This window comes from Rhinichthys klamathensis, unplaced genomic scaffold (assembly GCF_029890125.1).
Source record: "Rhinichthys klamathensis goyatoka isolate OS25496 unplaced genomic scaffold, OSU_Roscu_1.1 h1tg000059l_1, whole genome shotgun sequence".
Classification (NCBI taxonomy): Eukaryota; Metazoa; Chordata; class Actinopteri; order Cypriniformes; family Leuciscidae; genus Rhinichthys; species Rhinichthys klamathensis.
Genome location: NW_026606604.1, coordinates 770,066 through 788,329, shown reverse-complemented (window position 1 = coordinate 788,329; position 18,264 = coordinate 770,066). Strand labels below are relative to the sequence as shown.

Here is an 18,264-nt window from a genome sequence, read left to right as displayed (position 1 = left end):
TACTGGATCTGATGCTATTGGGGATCTAACAACCTCAGAATTGGTTGCAATTGGACGCTGTCAGCGGAGGGAAAGAGAGAAAACAACTTTGTCTTTCCTTTTGGAAATCCCTAAAGACAGCTTGAATGTCAATGAAAAGGGCCGGCCAAAAGTGCCCCCTCCAAGTGTTCTGGGATCAATGCCATCTTTGTGTATGAATGAACAGTGGCCCTCACTAACCCCTTCAGCATGCCAGTCACTCCGCTGGAGGCCGGGACTAGTTAGCGGAGTACAAGAGACAGGGAAGATGGCATCAGCGGTCTGTCGCCGATCACAGTGGAGCCACAAAGGACAATCCTGCAAAGGTTTGAGGTGAATCAGACTTTGGAAGGCATCATGGAGTCTGTCAATGATTAAGAATTGGGGCTTAGCTTTAAAAGCTGCACTTGCGGTTTCCAGTTCCAGGCACTAGCCTTTAACTGACCTGTACGATGAAACAGTGCTCACTCAATTTGTCACCTGGGTTGGATGTTTGATTATGTGCGGATTGAATAACAAATCAGAGATAAAGAAGCACTGCAGCCAGGATTGGCAAAGAATTGACAATATCCTCAAGCTGTTTTAAGCATTAGGTCTCTTAATACTGTAAGTCATTATCTTTTACATGCCTCTTTACAGACCCCACCCCAGCAACATGTGCTAATAAGTGTGTATTTTGATGCTACCATGCAAAAGTTTAGGGTCAATACATTTGGCATTACTTCTGGCATTTGGAATATTTCTCTCAACGATGGATTATACTTGTGGCACAATTTGCATTATGCTAAAAACAACAGCTGTTGCACCTGATGTCTACATCCACACACATGCTGAAGGAAAAGGAACTGATACTGACTAACTGCTATGTCATGGCAGACTTGAAATTAAGCTCTCTGACTAATAAAATGATCAAGTTACAAGTGCTGACTCAGAAAACGAGAATGCAAACATCATGTGCGTCACAGAAACACGGCTCCGATTCAATGTGGTTTCACCGGACATATTTCAAGCAGACAGAATCATGAGCGTGAGTAACGTGAAAGTAGGTGGACTTGGCTAGTTTGTAAATAACAAATTGTGCACCTCAAAACATATTATTGTAAATCCAGACTGGCGGCCTGAACGAAAAGCTGTTGAGTCTAGTTAAAATAGAATAGTATTTTTTTTACAGATAATATTTTATTTAACAGATATATTACACCTTGTTTGTTCTTTAAAATTTTCAAAAGTTTAGGACAAGCACACCAATAATGTCAGGACAACCAGCAGTAGGAAAGAGCAACCAACAGTACGTCAACTTGGCGACCTCCAGCGATAAAATTACTGTCAGCATGGGCTTTACTTATGTACATCTGTTATATGATAACGTTGCTTTGCAACTTCAAATCTCATACAAACTTGTCATTCAGCTGTTAACAACTGGGGTCTTTTGCACGAGCTGGACATATAACCCTGTTGTAAGACTAGGCTGGACGTAAAATGCATTTTAAGTCCTGCGAAGAATTAATACCTGTTGCAGCATCTAGGCATTGTGCACGTCTGAGACTAAAGGTCCTTGCACACTGAGTCCGAAATTTTCGTATGCGTTTTTTCATATTCGTCATCCTAAAAATTCGTCACACACAGAAACCTTGCACACAGTCCCGGCGTCATGGCCGGGCATTGGGGGGCCTGGCCCGCCCTGTGAGTCCCTAGTGCCCGCCCTGGACGAGTCTGTCTCCCTTCACCAACTCCACGTCAAGTCCCACCAGTCCTTGCTTGTTTGCTCAATTTTTTTATTTTTTTTTTATCAATAGGCTACTGTTATCAAAAGTTATCGTTTTGTATATACATAACTCCTGAATAAAAATAAAAATGTGTTTGGTCTGATTTTTATTTATTTAAAAATTGTAAACGGATTTGATTGGATGGAAATACATGTGATAATGCATGAGGTTTTTTTTTTGTGAGCTGTGCTCATTTGTTTCGATTTATCCTCGAGAGGCTACACGAGCGTCAACAGTGCATTTGTAAGGTCACTGCACACTGAGTTCGAAACTTTCGTATCTGTTTTTTCGTATTGGTCATTCGGTTGCTCTGAATTGTAAAAACATCTCTCAAAATACTTGCTACATGATTTTTTTCCGTCCAATAAAAAAAAAAAAAAAGTATGACGTGATTGACACAACATGAGGTCGTATTTATATACGAGAATTACGGACTCAGTGTGCAAGAACCTTTAGCGTCAGTACATTATACATTATATAATATTATGCTCTATCGATCATTATTATTGTATCATAATCGATTAATGTTATTATGCAATGAGGTTGATCCCATTTGTGCCCCTGAAAAAATTCATTCAAAGACTTTCAAAAATTCAAAGTCCGTGAATTTGTGTTTGGCTTGCACACTGAGTATGATGCGAAGGCTATTAAAGGTACAATATGTAGGATTTTTCGCCACCAGGGGTCGCTAACCTCTTACAATAACAAAGGAGTATATCGCGGAATTAAGCGGAATTATAGATCTTGTCGTCAAGCTGATGGATCTTTTATGGATGAGTGAATACAGTGATGTTTTTAACATGACTGTGGTATGAAGCAGGGCACGATTGCTAATGAGAGAGACGTATACCTGCGTCACAAGCAACGCGAGTCCCGCGGATATAAAGGAATAAGGACATTTCATTCTACCGAACTACACGCAAGTCCTGAATTAATACTCACACAGGTCAGTTTATTAGACGAATTAAACTTGAGGTAACGCAGCACTGTTTCACTTGCTCTAACAGTTACACTATCACACTAAACGGCATTTGAGTGTGTTGAATGTTGTTAGTTAGGTTGTTGGTTGGCTGTATGAGACTAGCAGTAAGCTAGATCAACATTAGAATAACATACAGATCAAATTCTAACATTACATCACATTGAACTAAATAACATTGATTAGTTTTATGCTTGCTCACCTGTATAATAAAGTACATGGAACACTCGCGTCTCTGTCAAGAGACGAATTTTCGTCTCTTGATAAGGAAGCTGAAATTTTCGTTTTCAGCTTCCTTATCAAGAAGCTGAATTTAATATTCAATAATATTATTGATCTGCCTTACTTAAGGTGGATGTTGACGCAATTTTCTTTTAGAAACAAACTTTGTTATATTATTTTCATGTTATCACTGTGAAGCGCTTTGATACAATCTGTATTGTAAAAAGCGCTATATAAATAAAGGTGACTTGACTTGACTTGACTCTGTCAAGTCGAAGTTAGTCGCGGACGTGGAGCTCTCGGCATCTCGAAAGATTTTGATCTTCGTTCTAGTCCTCTTTTTGTCTCAAAGTCTGCTTGCCATGGTCCAAAATGTTTGAACAAAACAACAACAGCGTGAGCAATCCTGAAAATCCAATCCTGAAATTGCGTAGAGATGAGGGAGAGTTCCACCTCCTTATCAAGAAGCTGAAGTATTATCAAGGAGCTGTGGGATTATCCAGAGCGATTCAAAGTTTACTTCAGGATGTCAGTGGCTCAGTATGATTTGCCAGCGATACTGGAGCTACGTATTAAAAAGAAGACCACCAATTTCCGTGAACCAATTGATCCTGAACAGACTTGTATTTTGGTGCTCCCTTGTTCGGTGGCTCTGAATTGTCCAAACATCTCTCAAAATGCTTGCAACAGATGCGAAAAACTGAAAAAAATTTAACCCGATCCGAATTTTTTTATGACGGACGAAATTCTCGTCCGAAATTTTCGCACGTTAAAAAATAAATACAAACTCACATTGTGTCAATCAAGTTTACACACTGACTCCAAAACTTTCGTACGTCATAAAAAAAAACCTTCTTTTTTTTTAAGTAAATATTTATCGGAAGGCTGGACGTAGCTAAGCCCAGCGTAGACGTACATCTACATATTTTACGTCCATCTAGTGCAACCGGCCCCAGAAGTGTGAGGAAGCACGCGATGAAAAGGCTTTGTGGGACCGTTACAAGGAAGCACTTTGATATGCTTTACAGGATATTGTGGAACTCAGTCACTGCACTACACACTATTTCAACTTTCATACAATGATTGTGAACTGTTTCCACAACAACAAAACAAAATAACAAAGGCCAAAGGGTATCAAGGACAGATTTGATTTAAAATTGCCGGTCGGTTCCTTCATCATTTCCGCCAGCTCACTGTTTCTAGCCCTTCACGTTCCTCAAGTTCCATGTGCACTTTACACTGGATTTTCACCTACATTTTCTCCTTTGCGATTCAGACATTTTAAGAAATTCCAAGAAATGAGAAGGCTGAGAAGGATTTGAGAAGGAATCCCAAATAACATGCCACTACAATCATGTAAATAATATCTTCTACAACTATGCCTTGAGATCAACATTTAAAAAAATGTCTTGAGTATACAGAACTCAGAAAACCGAATCAATAAAAAAAGATAAATAAAACAACAAAGTGAAAATTTCAAATATCACACTTTAAAGTCAACATGAAATAGTATTTGCAAATTGAAACCGTTTACTCTTCTGTAATGAAAAAAATTATAATTGAAAATATTTAGAAAAATGCTAATCATAATTGATTCACTATACCTCACCATGTATATTAATCTGACAAAACATAGAATAAACATTTTACTCTGAAAGACTGAAAAATATGCATGTAAAAATGAATTAACTACATTTATACGAAAAGTCTATAAATATGGGGCCCAATGTGAGTTACTAAGAATCCATTTTGTATTGTAAAAAACCCCTTTATTTTTCCACTTTTTTCTTATATTCAACAAGAGATGTATGTTTACAGTAAAATGTAAAAAATATATATATATGTAATTTTCTAACTTATGGCATTCCCAGAGGTTCTTGTGAATGCATTAGATTGGATTAAAAAAAAAAGTTTAATACCTTATTTTAGGTATTTGTTGTTGTTTTTTACAGTCAATTTCTGGATTCACAATAGTTAATTTTGATTTCATGATGACTTACTCATCATATGGTATTGCAACTGCAACTTTCTGTGTTACTATTTCACATGACCATAGATGCCCCATATAGATGCTGACACTTGCCCACGTACACTCATTTGAAATGCCACCTGGCCATGCAAAGACATTCACCATCTCTTGGACTATATCAGCCCACATTAAAAACTCATAGGAGACAAAATATCTTCCAAAAAATGTCACGATGACCCATGATATATTCTTTAAAAAAAAGTCTGACCATTGGTTTCTTATTCAGATGCTGTCTTCCAGATACTGATCTAAGACAGATGCCCTGGCATAGACTCTAGTCGTGTGGAGCGGCCCGTGTGCCTCCACAGCCATCTCTATGTGCAGGGGAAGCAGAGCACAATGTAAAAGGAGGGGAGGGGCAGGAAGGAAGGAAATCCTGCTCACACTGACACAAAAGCTAAAGGAACTCAACGGCCAGAGACCCTCGTAGTCCCCTGTGCACTCACAAACATGACACACAAGACTGCACAGTAACGCAATGGGACACAGATGGATCCAAGTGTAAAACAATTTCAAAAACACACAAGAGGGTAATTATGGGACATGCGTAAACATCACTCTATGTACTATTTTTTTTATTGTGCTAGTCCCAGGAGAACCAAATCAATTGCTCCCCAGAAGCATAAAATTGTTGGATGATGTGAATTGAGAGGAAATCCCGGAGGGCCATAAACTAAATCACTTCAGTCTTTTTAAACAGTGTGGGACTTAGCCGCAGCCGAATGATGGAGGGCTTTCACAGGTGACTAGACGCTTCCAGCTCAATCACGGAAACAAACAACCTAAAGACCCCAACAGCAGGAAGGGCACAATTCCTCCCCACCAGCGACAACTTCCTTGTTCTTAAGCACCATCATGTAAATTCAGACTGAACGCCGATATTCACCTCTAAATTCCCCCAGGGGCACAAAAAGCCTCTGTTCTCTTCCATGAATCGGACTGTCACAGGAATAGAAAAATGGCTGACACATTTTTCGCTCATGCTGTGCATTTGGAATGAGGCGAGCTGCCCCGATCCTCAGGGAGCTAGTAAGCACATTGCTTAAAAAGAGCTCAGGATAAGATAAAGGAAAACCTCTGCTGGTTATAACGCCTGTCTGCGGCGCATGAGAACTCGTCAGACCATACAGTGGAAAAAGAAAGCCGAACTCATTAGTAAGATTGGAATCTTAATGATCCTCCATGTAGCAAGGGGAAAATACAACTCCCTGTAAACAAAGTATTGGGACATAATGGATGGAACATATGCAGGAGGTAAAGGCTGTAAAAAAAATGGCAAGTGACAGGGATAAAAAGTGTGAGAGTGAGAAAGTGATACTCCAAAAAGGAGTTTTGCAAACATTTACCAATTTTTTTTTACTTAGTGTCTCAAATACTTAAATGAGGATTAATTATTTTATCTACCTTAACTCTTTCCTGGCAGCGTTTTATTAATATTATTAAATTGCGAGCTAAAAAAATATTCTGGGGGCCATGAAAAGTTTGTGAAAATTATCAAAAATGCTGGTGATTTTTGATACTTTTACAAACTTTTCATGGCCCCCAGAATATTTTGTTATATATATCTGAACATGCAATATGTCAAAAGAAAGAACGGAGCCTCTGCTTTTAAACAAAAAAACTGCTTTTATTTTAGCTAAACGCATTTTTTTTTTATCAACACTTAAATGTGGGTGTTTCATAAAATAAAATAAAAACATTTTGAGCAACAAACTGAGAAAAACGCCTTTTTGTCGAAGACAACATCCAAAACGGATTCAGAACGATGATCAAAAACTATAGAAGGAGAAGATCGAGTCCATCAACACCCCCAAAGCTTGGACTGTCCTACAGTCCACTTCCTGCGACATTTCATTCTGTAACATTAGGCAGTTTTGATTTATATGATGTTTAATGTTGATGATATTGATGATATGTATGATGATATATGCGTTATTTTACATACTGTATGCATCTGCTTACATATGCTATCACTTGATTCTGTTTCTTCTTCACATGTCTTGTGATCTGAAGTTTCTGTACTCTTTCAGAAGATATGTAATAGTGCCCCCTACCATATAACAGTGAAAACACGGAAAGCCGGAAAATTCCATCAATGGCAGGGAAGCGTTGTCTCATAAATGACGGAAATATCTGTCAATGGCGGTGAAAGGGTCAATAACATACACTACATACAGTTGGAAAGACTGTCATTCCACTGAAAATGAAACAATCGGAATCATTCATTTACCATTCATTTTTTCATTTATCAGTGACTGTTGACCGCATTCACTTAGCATACCTTTTCATTTTCAAAAACAAAGTTGAGAGTAAAAAATTTTGAGACTCAAAGGTGTCAAGCAAAGTCTTAAAGCTGCTGTCCGTAGCTTTTTTTGGGTTAAAAATTATCCAAAATACATATTTAATAAAATACATAACCAGCCAGTGTTCAAAACTATCTGCTTGCCTTAGCTCGATGCAAAACGGTAAGCTTGTAATAATGTTTTTAATTTTAGTGGTACTGGTGGATTTCCGCGGGAGATTCAAGCATGTCTTTGCGTCATTACGTCACATCTGTACACATAAAGGAGGAGTCTCGGCTAGTATAAGCTATATTGCGTGTGAGGATGTTGGAGGTGGAGATTTATAGCCTTTTCTCACACCACTTGATATAATTAAACTTATCAATTTGATGGCGGATCCAGAAAGGTTCAAACGACGATCATCATCAGTGACAACTAGAGACTCACCCGCTGTAACATGCAAAAGACTTCGTTCGGACTTCGGAGTGGCTACAGAAAAAAAAGAGACTGCAACCGGACCCATGCGAAAACAAGGATAATATCGGAAGGACATTACATGTAGTCACGCAATGCTTGCTGACGTTGTTAACATTAACAATTTGAGAACATAGTATAGCTACTTTGCACGGTTTTGCGTGAAATGATAACTTATAAGCAATTGTTAGATTTAATCAGCGCGATTTACTGCAATGTCAGAACCAGAACAAAAGTGAATGTTTCTTACTAGTTCAGATGACATTTCCCGGTGAAAATTCTTATGTTGGTCATACTTCCAAAAAGAATAATCTGTGATTCTGAATGACAATATCCACATCGGCGCGGTGACTGACAGCTGCACACTCTCCTCAAACACTGTGTTCCTCCGCGCTGTGCCGTGTCGAGGGTGTTGAACTACAACCCACGTAAAGTTGATAATTCCGCGAATGACTGCAATTGCAGATTTCGAACAGAGATGGCGACAAAGAGGAAAAATGCCGGACTGCAGCTTTAAGAGCAAATGTTTTGGACAAAAAAAATGCCAAACACCGATTCAAACAATAAAAAGTGTCTAAAACAAACTAAATATTGAGAGCAAAACTGAGTTTTCATCAGTGAGAAATGGGGGAAGAGGGCATGATGATCAAGCCCACAAGTCTCCAGAGCAACAGATGGATAAACCAGGATACCAAGAGGAAGAGGTTGAGGATGGAGAACTGTGACCCCATGGGACGGGGTTGCAGGGTTCACTGCCTGGCTGGGAAAAGATATGAAACCCTCCCTTTAGTATTAGTGCTGGTCATGTGACAGCAACAAATCAACAGGCCTCAAACTGAGTGTAAATAAACATAACAAGGGAAAAAAGAAAACAGAGCAATTTAAGCATATACCTATATTGTCTTAGGTTAAAAAAAAAACATATTAATTGTTTTAAGAATGCAATGCTTGCCTCAAGCATAACTCACCCCCACAATGTGGGTGGTTGCCAAGGCATTGCTATGCAATTCTTAAGGTATTACAAATGTTTTAGCATGCTATGTGGTAAAATTGTATATTTTTGAAAAGAGTAAAGTTTATGTAACTGGTCTGAACAACAAGACCCATTTACACTTGGCAGAGACAAATTTGGTGCATCTTAAACCACATTCTGAGTGACTGGATATATCTCAAAAGTGTCATTTATACTTAGCAATGTCCTGATCTGTAAAACTAAAAGTCTATGGAGTGACCAAGCGTAAATACCCCATAAGGATTTGTTTAATTATTTAAGCCAGCACAGCACTAGGTTTAATTTGTGTTTGTGGGTAAGCTGCACTTCAATTTTCATTCTAATCAGTCAAACAGTAGAAATCCTTATTGTCAAGTCATTTAAACTGTACCACATCATCTTCGAACTAATTTCTAAATCGACTAAGAAATGTCCACAGGGTCTTTAAAAACTTTTGTTTACCCCAAAAGCAAAATAAAAGTAGTTGCAGTTTGTGGTGCATAAATCCCTTTTGAAGTTTTATTATTAAGCCTTAAAAAAGTATATTGGGTGGTCAATTCGTCTAAACCCACAAGGTATTGCGAAAGGAAAACGCTGCAGAGGGACCACTTAATCCAGAGCTTAGACTCCAGAGAACACATTATGCAGAGACATGGCTCTGTTTTTCTACTAAAGTAGGACATGAAAGCTTTCACTCCTAGATTCGCTCTACAAGTACTCATGCATGCTCGTGCTGGTCAGCTGTACTTCTTATTTCCTTGTTCTCTATTTCTCTATTTCTCTCAGTGAGGCACTTCTTATAGAGGATCATCATTCTTAGCCTCCAGTTAACAAATATAAACATGATTATCTGAAACCTCCCACTATCAGATCTATATCGAGCTATTACATAAGCCATATTACGGATATCTCTGAAGATATTTTTTAAGAGACTTCCTCTGTCTCATGTGAATTGCCAGATACTGTTCTTGGCTAATCTGATAGCCAGACACAATTGTGTTGAATGCCAAATAACTGTCAGTTGATGCAGCTGGTATTTTACACTAAATATCAACCCAACAACAGCTTTTAAGAACAATTTCTCTCCAAGAACTAATTAACCTTTTAGCAGGCTAAGTTAATACGAACTAGCCAACCCTCCCCTGGATTCAAACAAGGCAACTTGTCCGCCATTGTTTCCGAATTTCTTCTAACTTCTCTGGAATTCCTCCACCAGGAAATGTACTTTACAACAGAGGGCAAAGAGCCCAGGCTCTCACGTCACAGTCCCTCTCGTGGCAATACCTCCAGGCTGGTTTCACCGGGGAGCCACATTGTCTGGAAGCGACCCCCTTCATCTAATTCTCACAAACACAAAATACCCTCTGTTTAGCATGGCACTGGTCCTCTGGGCCCTCCAGGCCATGAAACACCACCCCAGATATCCATTGTCCTCTACCGTGGACTGTTGTCATCGTCTAACTTCACTTCTGCACAAGCTTCCTTTAGCCTCCCGAGCCTAAAACTCTTCCTTTTTTTGTCCAGACATTCAGGAATTCTGTTTAAGGCACATGCGGAAGATGATCGGTTGAAAGCGATCAGTCACAGACCTGCAGCGGCACCCGTGGAGGCTTTGATCCTTGAGAGCATGTGGGTGATATTTCCCAGTGACTTGGATTGATAAAGTTCCCTCCTTGACCTCCTAATCACACTCAGGGGTACCACGGCAAGCTTTCATCTTCAACTCACTTTTTCCACTTCTGTTAGAATGAAGACATTATGTTTAGCGCTGGCAATAAAACAAACTGAAATGTTTGGCCGGAACTGCAACCCAATTGGGAATAATCAAAGTAAACTGGAACTTTTAAAGTGAGTTGTCTGAGGTTGCAAATCTGCTCAAAAACTGTCTAATTATAACATGGCAAGGAGTCTCAGAACATATTCTCATAAACGTATTCCCAAATGGAAATAAGTGACTGAAAATACTGGCTACAATGAAAAAATAGTTCTCCTTTGACTACATCCAAATGTGGTCCTAGTGATCCGTTATCTGACCTGGTTAATAAAATAGTTATAATTCATTATTCACGAGTTCACACTTAAATAATCAGATGGAACAAGAGGTATGCGTATTTGGCGTGCTGTCCGAGGGGAGGACTCCCGAGCTCGGGATTTTGGCCCAAACTCAGAGTACTCCACCCGTATCTCTGGTTAGGATAGTAACCAGGCGAGTGTGAGGAGACGAGGTGGTGGTGGGATGCGGAAAACTGTAAATGAACATAGGTGAGTCGGCTCTGCATACAGTATATTTAAGCCTCATCTCTTGCAGATTGGTTAGGCAATTTGAACGTGTTCCTCCCAAACTTTGTAAATAAAACATAATTTCTGGAGGTCACCTAATACCAAATATGACATTCTCCACAGGCTAATGATTTATTTAAATGGATAGAAATAGTCTGACCATGGTGTTTGCATTTTGTTTTAATCAAAATGAAATCCTCTATCCTCTATGCCAACATAGGAACCACATTCACATGTGAGCATGAGCATGTGAATGTGCATGAAAGGTGGGGAACGTGTCAGTACAACACACACATTGCCCTGAACTATCACCTAACTCCATAGGTCTTCAGAAGAACCTCAAGATATGGATATCAACCACAACATTTACAGTATCATCAGGTTGTTAATTTAGACAAATCATTTCAGACTTCAGAAAACTCGAAGCGCTTTTCATGCTATCTTTGCTCTATTCAATTTTAGATCAATATTTAGATTCAAACTTTATTGAATAAGTGATTAGTCACTTATTTCCTTATTTAAACATGTTTTGCGTATGTGCCTGAAAAATTATGCATTACACAAACAGAAAAATCCTTTCCTTTCCTTCCTGCCATCGAATCCCCTGTTAGGCCGAAGAGCTCACAGTATTCTATTCCTCCAGCAGAGGCAGAAATGATATTAGTTGGTAGAGTCCCACAGTTTGCCTTCACTTTCAATCCCCCTACTCTGCCTCAGTTCTTGGCTCAGACTCAAAAGCATTTACCTACCCTGCTCACTGAGCCTTAGCCAATCATGGACAGATGCATCCCTCATAGAGACAGTATGGAGATTATAATGGAGATTATCTTATTTTTCATATGCAAGTTTCAGTGTTGATATCTGTTGTTTCTCCTACAGCAAAGACAGCAAATTGAGGCTTTTGCTCAAGCATCTACTTCTCAGATATTTATCCTGAGAAAAAGACCCAATAATCTCTCATGTGCAATCTTAAGAAAAAGTTCTCATCAATGTCTGAAACTGTGCCAAGATTTGCCAAAATACCTGCAATCAAAACCAAAGACTTTATATACAGAAAGGTGGTGCACTCGTATTAAGGCTGATTTATACTTCTGCATTGAACCTACGCAGTAGCCTGTGTGAAGCAAGCGTAACTATGGCGTAGCCTGACGTGCACCTCTCCAAAAATCTATCAATTCTACGTGGATCACAAACATTGGAATTGGTCTGCTAGAACCTCATACGCATTTCCACTTGCAGATTATAAATGTCGTTCTTCGATATTTAACAACTCAAGCTGCAACAAAAGTCGCTGTCTATTTGCCGCTATCACTGCTGCTGCTTTTCCGACAACGTACACAACAAGCAGCTTCTTCTTCGGCTTTTGCCTTGATACTGTGGGGTGCACCATCAACATGCCCGTGGATACTGCCCACTAGCGGTCGGCACGTGTAATTGCACATTGACGTGGACAACGATGCAGAAGTATAAATGAAAACCGACGCGTAGCCTGGCGTAGAGGCTACGCCGTAGGTCAGACACAGAAGTGTAAATCAGCCTTTACTATGAATGGGAGAAAGTGCAACGCGCAATGTGGCGGAATAAGTCCCGCCTTCTAAATAAGAGCCAATCACCGATTGGTAAAGTCATTGCGTCACTGCAGCTGCCGTTAGGGGCAGTTCACACAGAACGTGTTCTTCCATTCCACTGCGCTACTTTTCCATTGTTTTTCAATGTAAATACGTGCTAGACAGACGTCTTTAACCGTTGCGATCGGGTCCTGGTCTTTTGCAGGGTTTCTAAGTTCAACTTTTAAAAAACGTGTCTCTAGACCTTTTTCTCCGTTCCAATGACCAATGAGTAAAGTTGAGTGCACTGTAAAAAAATATGGTTTCCTTAAAGGTTCTTTACACGCAGTAACAGTTCTATTTAGTACCGTATCGTCCTGAAGAACCCTTTATATGCTGAAATGGTTCTTTGTGTTTGAGTTTAGGGTTCTTTATTCCCGGCTTTTTGTTTTTCAAATCTGTAACTGTCAAAGCCTCATTACTGATTTTCTAAAGCTCAGCTATAACAACTACAGTTACTATACACAGACTGTCAACATACTCTCAACAGGTAAATGATTTCTTTCTTAAAATGTCTATAAATTATATGATTACAATCATTTCCTAACAATCATTTCTTGGAAGAGACACAATGTAACTCTAAACATTGTATTTCAGATGCTGTCACGTATCATAACCTCATCATCTGCAGAGAGAAACTGCCACTCAGAATACACACATAATGAAGGACGTAAAGACATCATAGGGGATTGTGAAGATAACTTGGTCTTCATTACATCTATATCGTGTTCAGTGTCAATTGTTATTTATTAATGTATTCAGCTAACAACTGTTATTAGAGCACTGTCATTTTTGCTACAATCTGCCATGTCAATAAAAAATAAAAGTACATGAACATGAACAAGATATAAGACCAGGCAGATACAGGGCTAAAAAACTACATTTATAAATAATTTATAAAAAAAAAATATTATTAATATTAATAATATAAAAGATTATATGCTAATAGTAATGAAAATAAATATTGTTGAAAAGGTTATTTATAACACCATTACGTTTCTATCACTTTCAAAGCATGGTTCTTTATGGAACCTTATAAATAGGGTTCTATTTAGCACCAAAAAAGGGTTCTGCTAATTTTTACAAGCCGAAGAACCCTAATTTGGTAGCCTACTGTTTAGAACTATTTTTCTTAAGAGTGTAAGTTTTCTTAAGTTCTGCTTCCAATCAGTGTTTTTAAGTCCAGTCAAATTTTTAAAATTTATTCGAAAGCTTGGTGAACAGTTTTGGAGAATTTGATGTTTCCCAATTCAAAGAGATAGGAGATGCACTTGCAAATCCAAGAGGCATTTCAAAGATGGCCGCCGAGTGAAATGACTTGTCTAAAAGGGACTTTGCCAAAACTCAGAGATGTCATGAAAACATTTCTCATCAGATTCTTCCAAGACCAAATTATCCAAACTATGCTGTCTACAGTATATGCTTACTGTATGTCAACATTTGTGTCTATATTAATTTTAGGAGAAACATCTGAGGCGAAATGGATAGGCCTACGTTTAAAAAAGCAACTGAGAGCTAGTCTCCTGAGCTTCAGTATAAAACCTCTAAGCAACAAACTTTTTTCTCTGTAATCCAAACATTGACTGCGGGTCAACAGGAACTGGAGAGAAGCGCTCCAAAGCAGAAAAAAAAAAACAAGAAGCACACATTAAATTGAGACAAATTACTCTGGGCTTTTCTTCTTAGTTAGAGCTTCAAACCAAATCGATCAGCGGGATTGACAGGCATGGCACGGTCTGGGTTTGAGGTTCACCGCAAGACCGCAACAGAGGTTGCTGTGCATTCACTCCAAGTCCAAGCACACTAAACACGCGCGTTCAGTTCAGCCCATCTGCACTGTAAACAAGCGACGCGACAACAAAACAAGAATTTTACAGGTGTCCAGGGTGTCTGACCACTCGTCCAAATGATGAACCCCTTAAACGCACATATTTTTGCACATAAGCATAGGCCTACATATGTTTAAAGCGAGATTTAAATGTTTCAACAGCGATAAAAGTATTTTCATCTTTAGCCAAATACGCTAAAACTGATGGGTATAACCATAGCAACAGTAGGCTACGCTGTTCGCACGCTTTCGTTTCAATATAACAAAAAAAATTACTTCTATGTTTAAAAAGTATTTTAAATAACTGACGTTTAGCCTGTAACTGTGCTAGTAGAGGCAAATGGTAATTAGCATGCAAAAACTATTTTTGGCGTATAAATGGCACGATAAATAAAATTCGTGCTATAAATACGCACTTTCATGAGATCGTGTTGGAGACTGTGTCGGTGTCCTGAATCACTTTATAGTCGAGTCGACCACCTGAACATCGCTGCATAATTCGCAAATTGCAATTTGTTAGTCTGTAGGCTATACACTGCAAGTTTACATAGCCTAGTTTAACAGTTTATCACACCGTTCAGCACAAACTCACTGAATGTTCACGCGCAGTTCTGCACTCAAGGATGATGCGCGCGCTTGCAGTAGGCTGCGTTTATTTGATTATAATGGGAGCATTCAACTTTGTCGCGTGGCAAGCCGTATGGGATAGATCTAGGCTACATATACATAATAATAATAATATATTAGCTAATGAAACAATTAACCAGGTCGCACTTACCGAGAGAAACTCCAGCGTCCCGACATAATCCCGTTCGGTCTTTAGAAGTTCGTTCAAAACACAAACTCTCAAACGAAGCTGTTTCTCTAAATCTTTTCCACTTTCGGCTCTGTGTTCGGCTTTGCTTTCCTCAGTCATTTCGATGGTATTCTTAAAAAGTCTTCAGAATTGCAATAGGAGAAGTTTAAACGAACTGACACCGGCTGGAGGAGGTTTGAAACATGATTTTTTTTTTTTTTAAGGAGCGGACAAATTCACCTAAACAAATGAACGCGATTCAAAAACAATCTACGAACCGGCTGCATTCAGAAGCAGCATCAAAGTTCAGCACTGGTCTACACGCCTGAGAAAAGTGTAGTAATGGCTTTTGGACATCAATCAAAAACTTTGGTCCATGTGACTCCCAAGACCTTCATCCTAAATCCAGCCTCCCTCCAGCACGAAAAGGACAGGAAATAAATGGCTGGGAATTCGTGCCAGCACAGTGGGGAAATGTTGATGACATTGGGGGTAATTACAAATGCAAGACTTTCCCAGACTCCAATATAAGTTACATTACTTTGAAAATGAATGCCACTAAAGAGAAGAGTTGTGTTAGTTATGTAAGAGCATGTAATGTTGTCATAAGAAAATGTTTAAAACGTTTCACAGATGCACAGCGTTGGAATGTTTTTTTCCCCACTGTAATACCAAATAATTGTAAGACTTAATTTTTTATGGATTGTTAATAATTGTCACATCTCTATCATAGCATAGGCTAATATAACTCATAATATTAGCAAATCATTTTTTTAAATACATTTTTTAAATATATATATATATATATGTGTATATATATATATATATATATATATATATATATATATATATATATTATTCAGCATTTGCTTCTCTGTTGTTTTCAGTTGACTGTATTGTCTTGACTTGGATAAAAAGTTATTTTTACCTTAACATAAACCATAATACTGTCAAACATGGCATGCATCAATGAATATGTCTTTCCCTAACATAATTAAAAAGTGAGATTGAAGAGAGAGTTATAGAAAGAAGACTTTATGAGCATCATCAGATATGTTCCCACAATTGGTGGCATTCCATATTTGCAAAGATTCAAATTTACCATAAACCTATAAGAAACAATTAATCTCATGGTTTTCTTATTTAACACATTCAGTACGTTTTTAATGCAAGAAACCCCCTTCTAATCTATAAAAGCTGTAAGGATGCCCTGCATGATATTTGACTCTCAAGCATGGAGGTCTCTAAAATGTGTCCTGTGCTCTTGTATTCTCATAAGCAGCCTGCTTACTTCCCTCTACGGACCGAGTGTTTGCCCTGTGCAGTGTCTGCCAAATTGAAATTGCTCAATAAAATTTGATCAGCCGAGCCACATATTTAATACCGCACAGTTATTGACTCATTGAGCACAGTATCCTCTGGAGGAGCGCTGGAGTGGTCAAATCAGAGGCCATCAACTAGCCTGGGTTCAAATGTTATGATGTGAACTGATGCATGTTTAGTTTATGAAGACATGGGATCCAGCAGCATCAGAGCTGAGTGAGTGAGAGGATGTGACACTTCTCTATGGCTATCTATCAGACACTGCCATCTAGTGTTAGAAAATCGCCTTTACCCCTTGGTCTCAATGGGAAAAATAAAACATTAATTTGTAAACAATAACATAAATAATTTCGAATGTTATTATGATGCATAGCTGATTATTGTTACAATGTTCATTTTAGTAATACATATTCATATCCTAATTGCTGACATATTCAGATCCTAAATATATGTAATTAATTCCTATAATTAGTAGCAGAACAATCTTATCTTTCTAAATTAGTATTTAGAGATTCATGCTTGTTGTAAAGAGTCTTTCGGCTACAGCAGGGAAATTTATACAGTGGCTCCAAAATGTATTTGGATACTTTAGTTTAGGTAACCTGAAATATATATATATATATATATATATATATATATATATATATATATAACTGTTCAAAGTTAAGACAAAAAAGTATTTGGACACTTTTTTTTTGGTCAAATGTGGAACATGATAATAGTTAATGTGATGAACATTTAGACCCATTACTGAACAAAATTAAAATATATATATAATAAAAAGCAAAATTTCTTTGCAGGTGCCACTTGATTTTTTAAATGATTTTTTTTTTAATGAAATGATAGATTTTTAAGGGGGGGCTTACATTTCCAAATACTTTAGGAACATTATTCATTGTAAATACTATAATGCTAAACTCATAATTAAAACCTGACCAGTAGATGGCAGCTTTGTCACTTCTGTGGGATAAAGAAAGGAAGAAGGGACTGAGAGAACATCAAATCCTTTTACAGATTTCACTGAATTGAACTGACAGCATTCAGCAAATGGTTCCCCAAAAAAATAAACATGATAAATAATGTCTATAATGAGGATTAGTGGGTGGAAAATATTATCTTTTTTATAACAACAAAAGTCAATGGAAGGTGTATGTTCAGTTTGTTTTTTGTTTTTCGCCGTCTGCCTGCCCATCAGTGTTTAGTTTCCATTGTGAATTTAGTAACGCACATATTCCCAGTTCTGTTGATTGGTCTCTCTTGTGTATTTAAACCTTCAGTTCTCCCAGTTCTGGATAAGGTTATTATAGTTTTAATAAAAAATAAAAATATTATTAGCTACATGATTTATTGAATTATAGGCTGGGAATAATGAGTGCAAGATTGGTACTGTATGACCACTTGACCATGATGTCCGCACAATTCGGTATGTTTCATATACAATTGAAACATGGAACGCATTCATTAGTTTTACACTGCAGGCACAACTTCACAACATGCAGACAAAATATGTCATAAATATTTGATAAAAAGTTTGGCCACTACTGTACACACACACACACACACACACACACACAAACACAAATAAAATAAAAGTGTGCCTTTAGAGCGGGTGACAAGGGCTCAGAGAAAAGTGCAGAGTTGAAGGTGAAAGTGAAGGAGGGTACAGAAG

At 38.1% G+C, this 18,264-nt stretch overlaps 1 protein-coding gene across 1 annotated transcript in view; it reads right to left on the bottom strand.

Moving 5' to 3' along the window:
* The window catches only part of prex2 (phosphatidylinositol-3,4,5-trisphosphate-dependent Rac exchange factor 2), a 155,553-nt gene extending 139,855 nt beyond the window's left edge, over positions 1–15,698 (bottom strand). The window contains exon 1 of the mRNA XM_056248832.1: positions 15,255–15,698. Within this exon, the coding sequence (XP_056104807.1) occupies positions 15,255–15,392 (138 nt within the window). The 5' untranslated portion in view covers positions 15,393–15,698. The remainder of the gene's footprint in view (positions 1–15,254) is intronic.
* Positions 15,699–18,264: the final 2,566 nt, after the last annotated feature.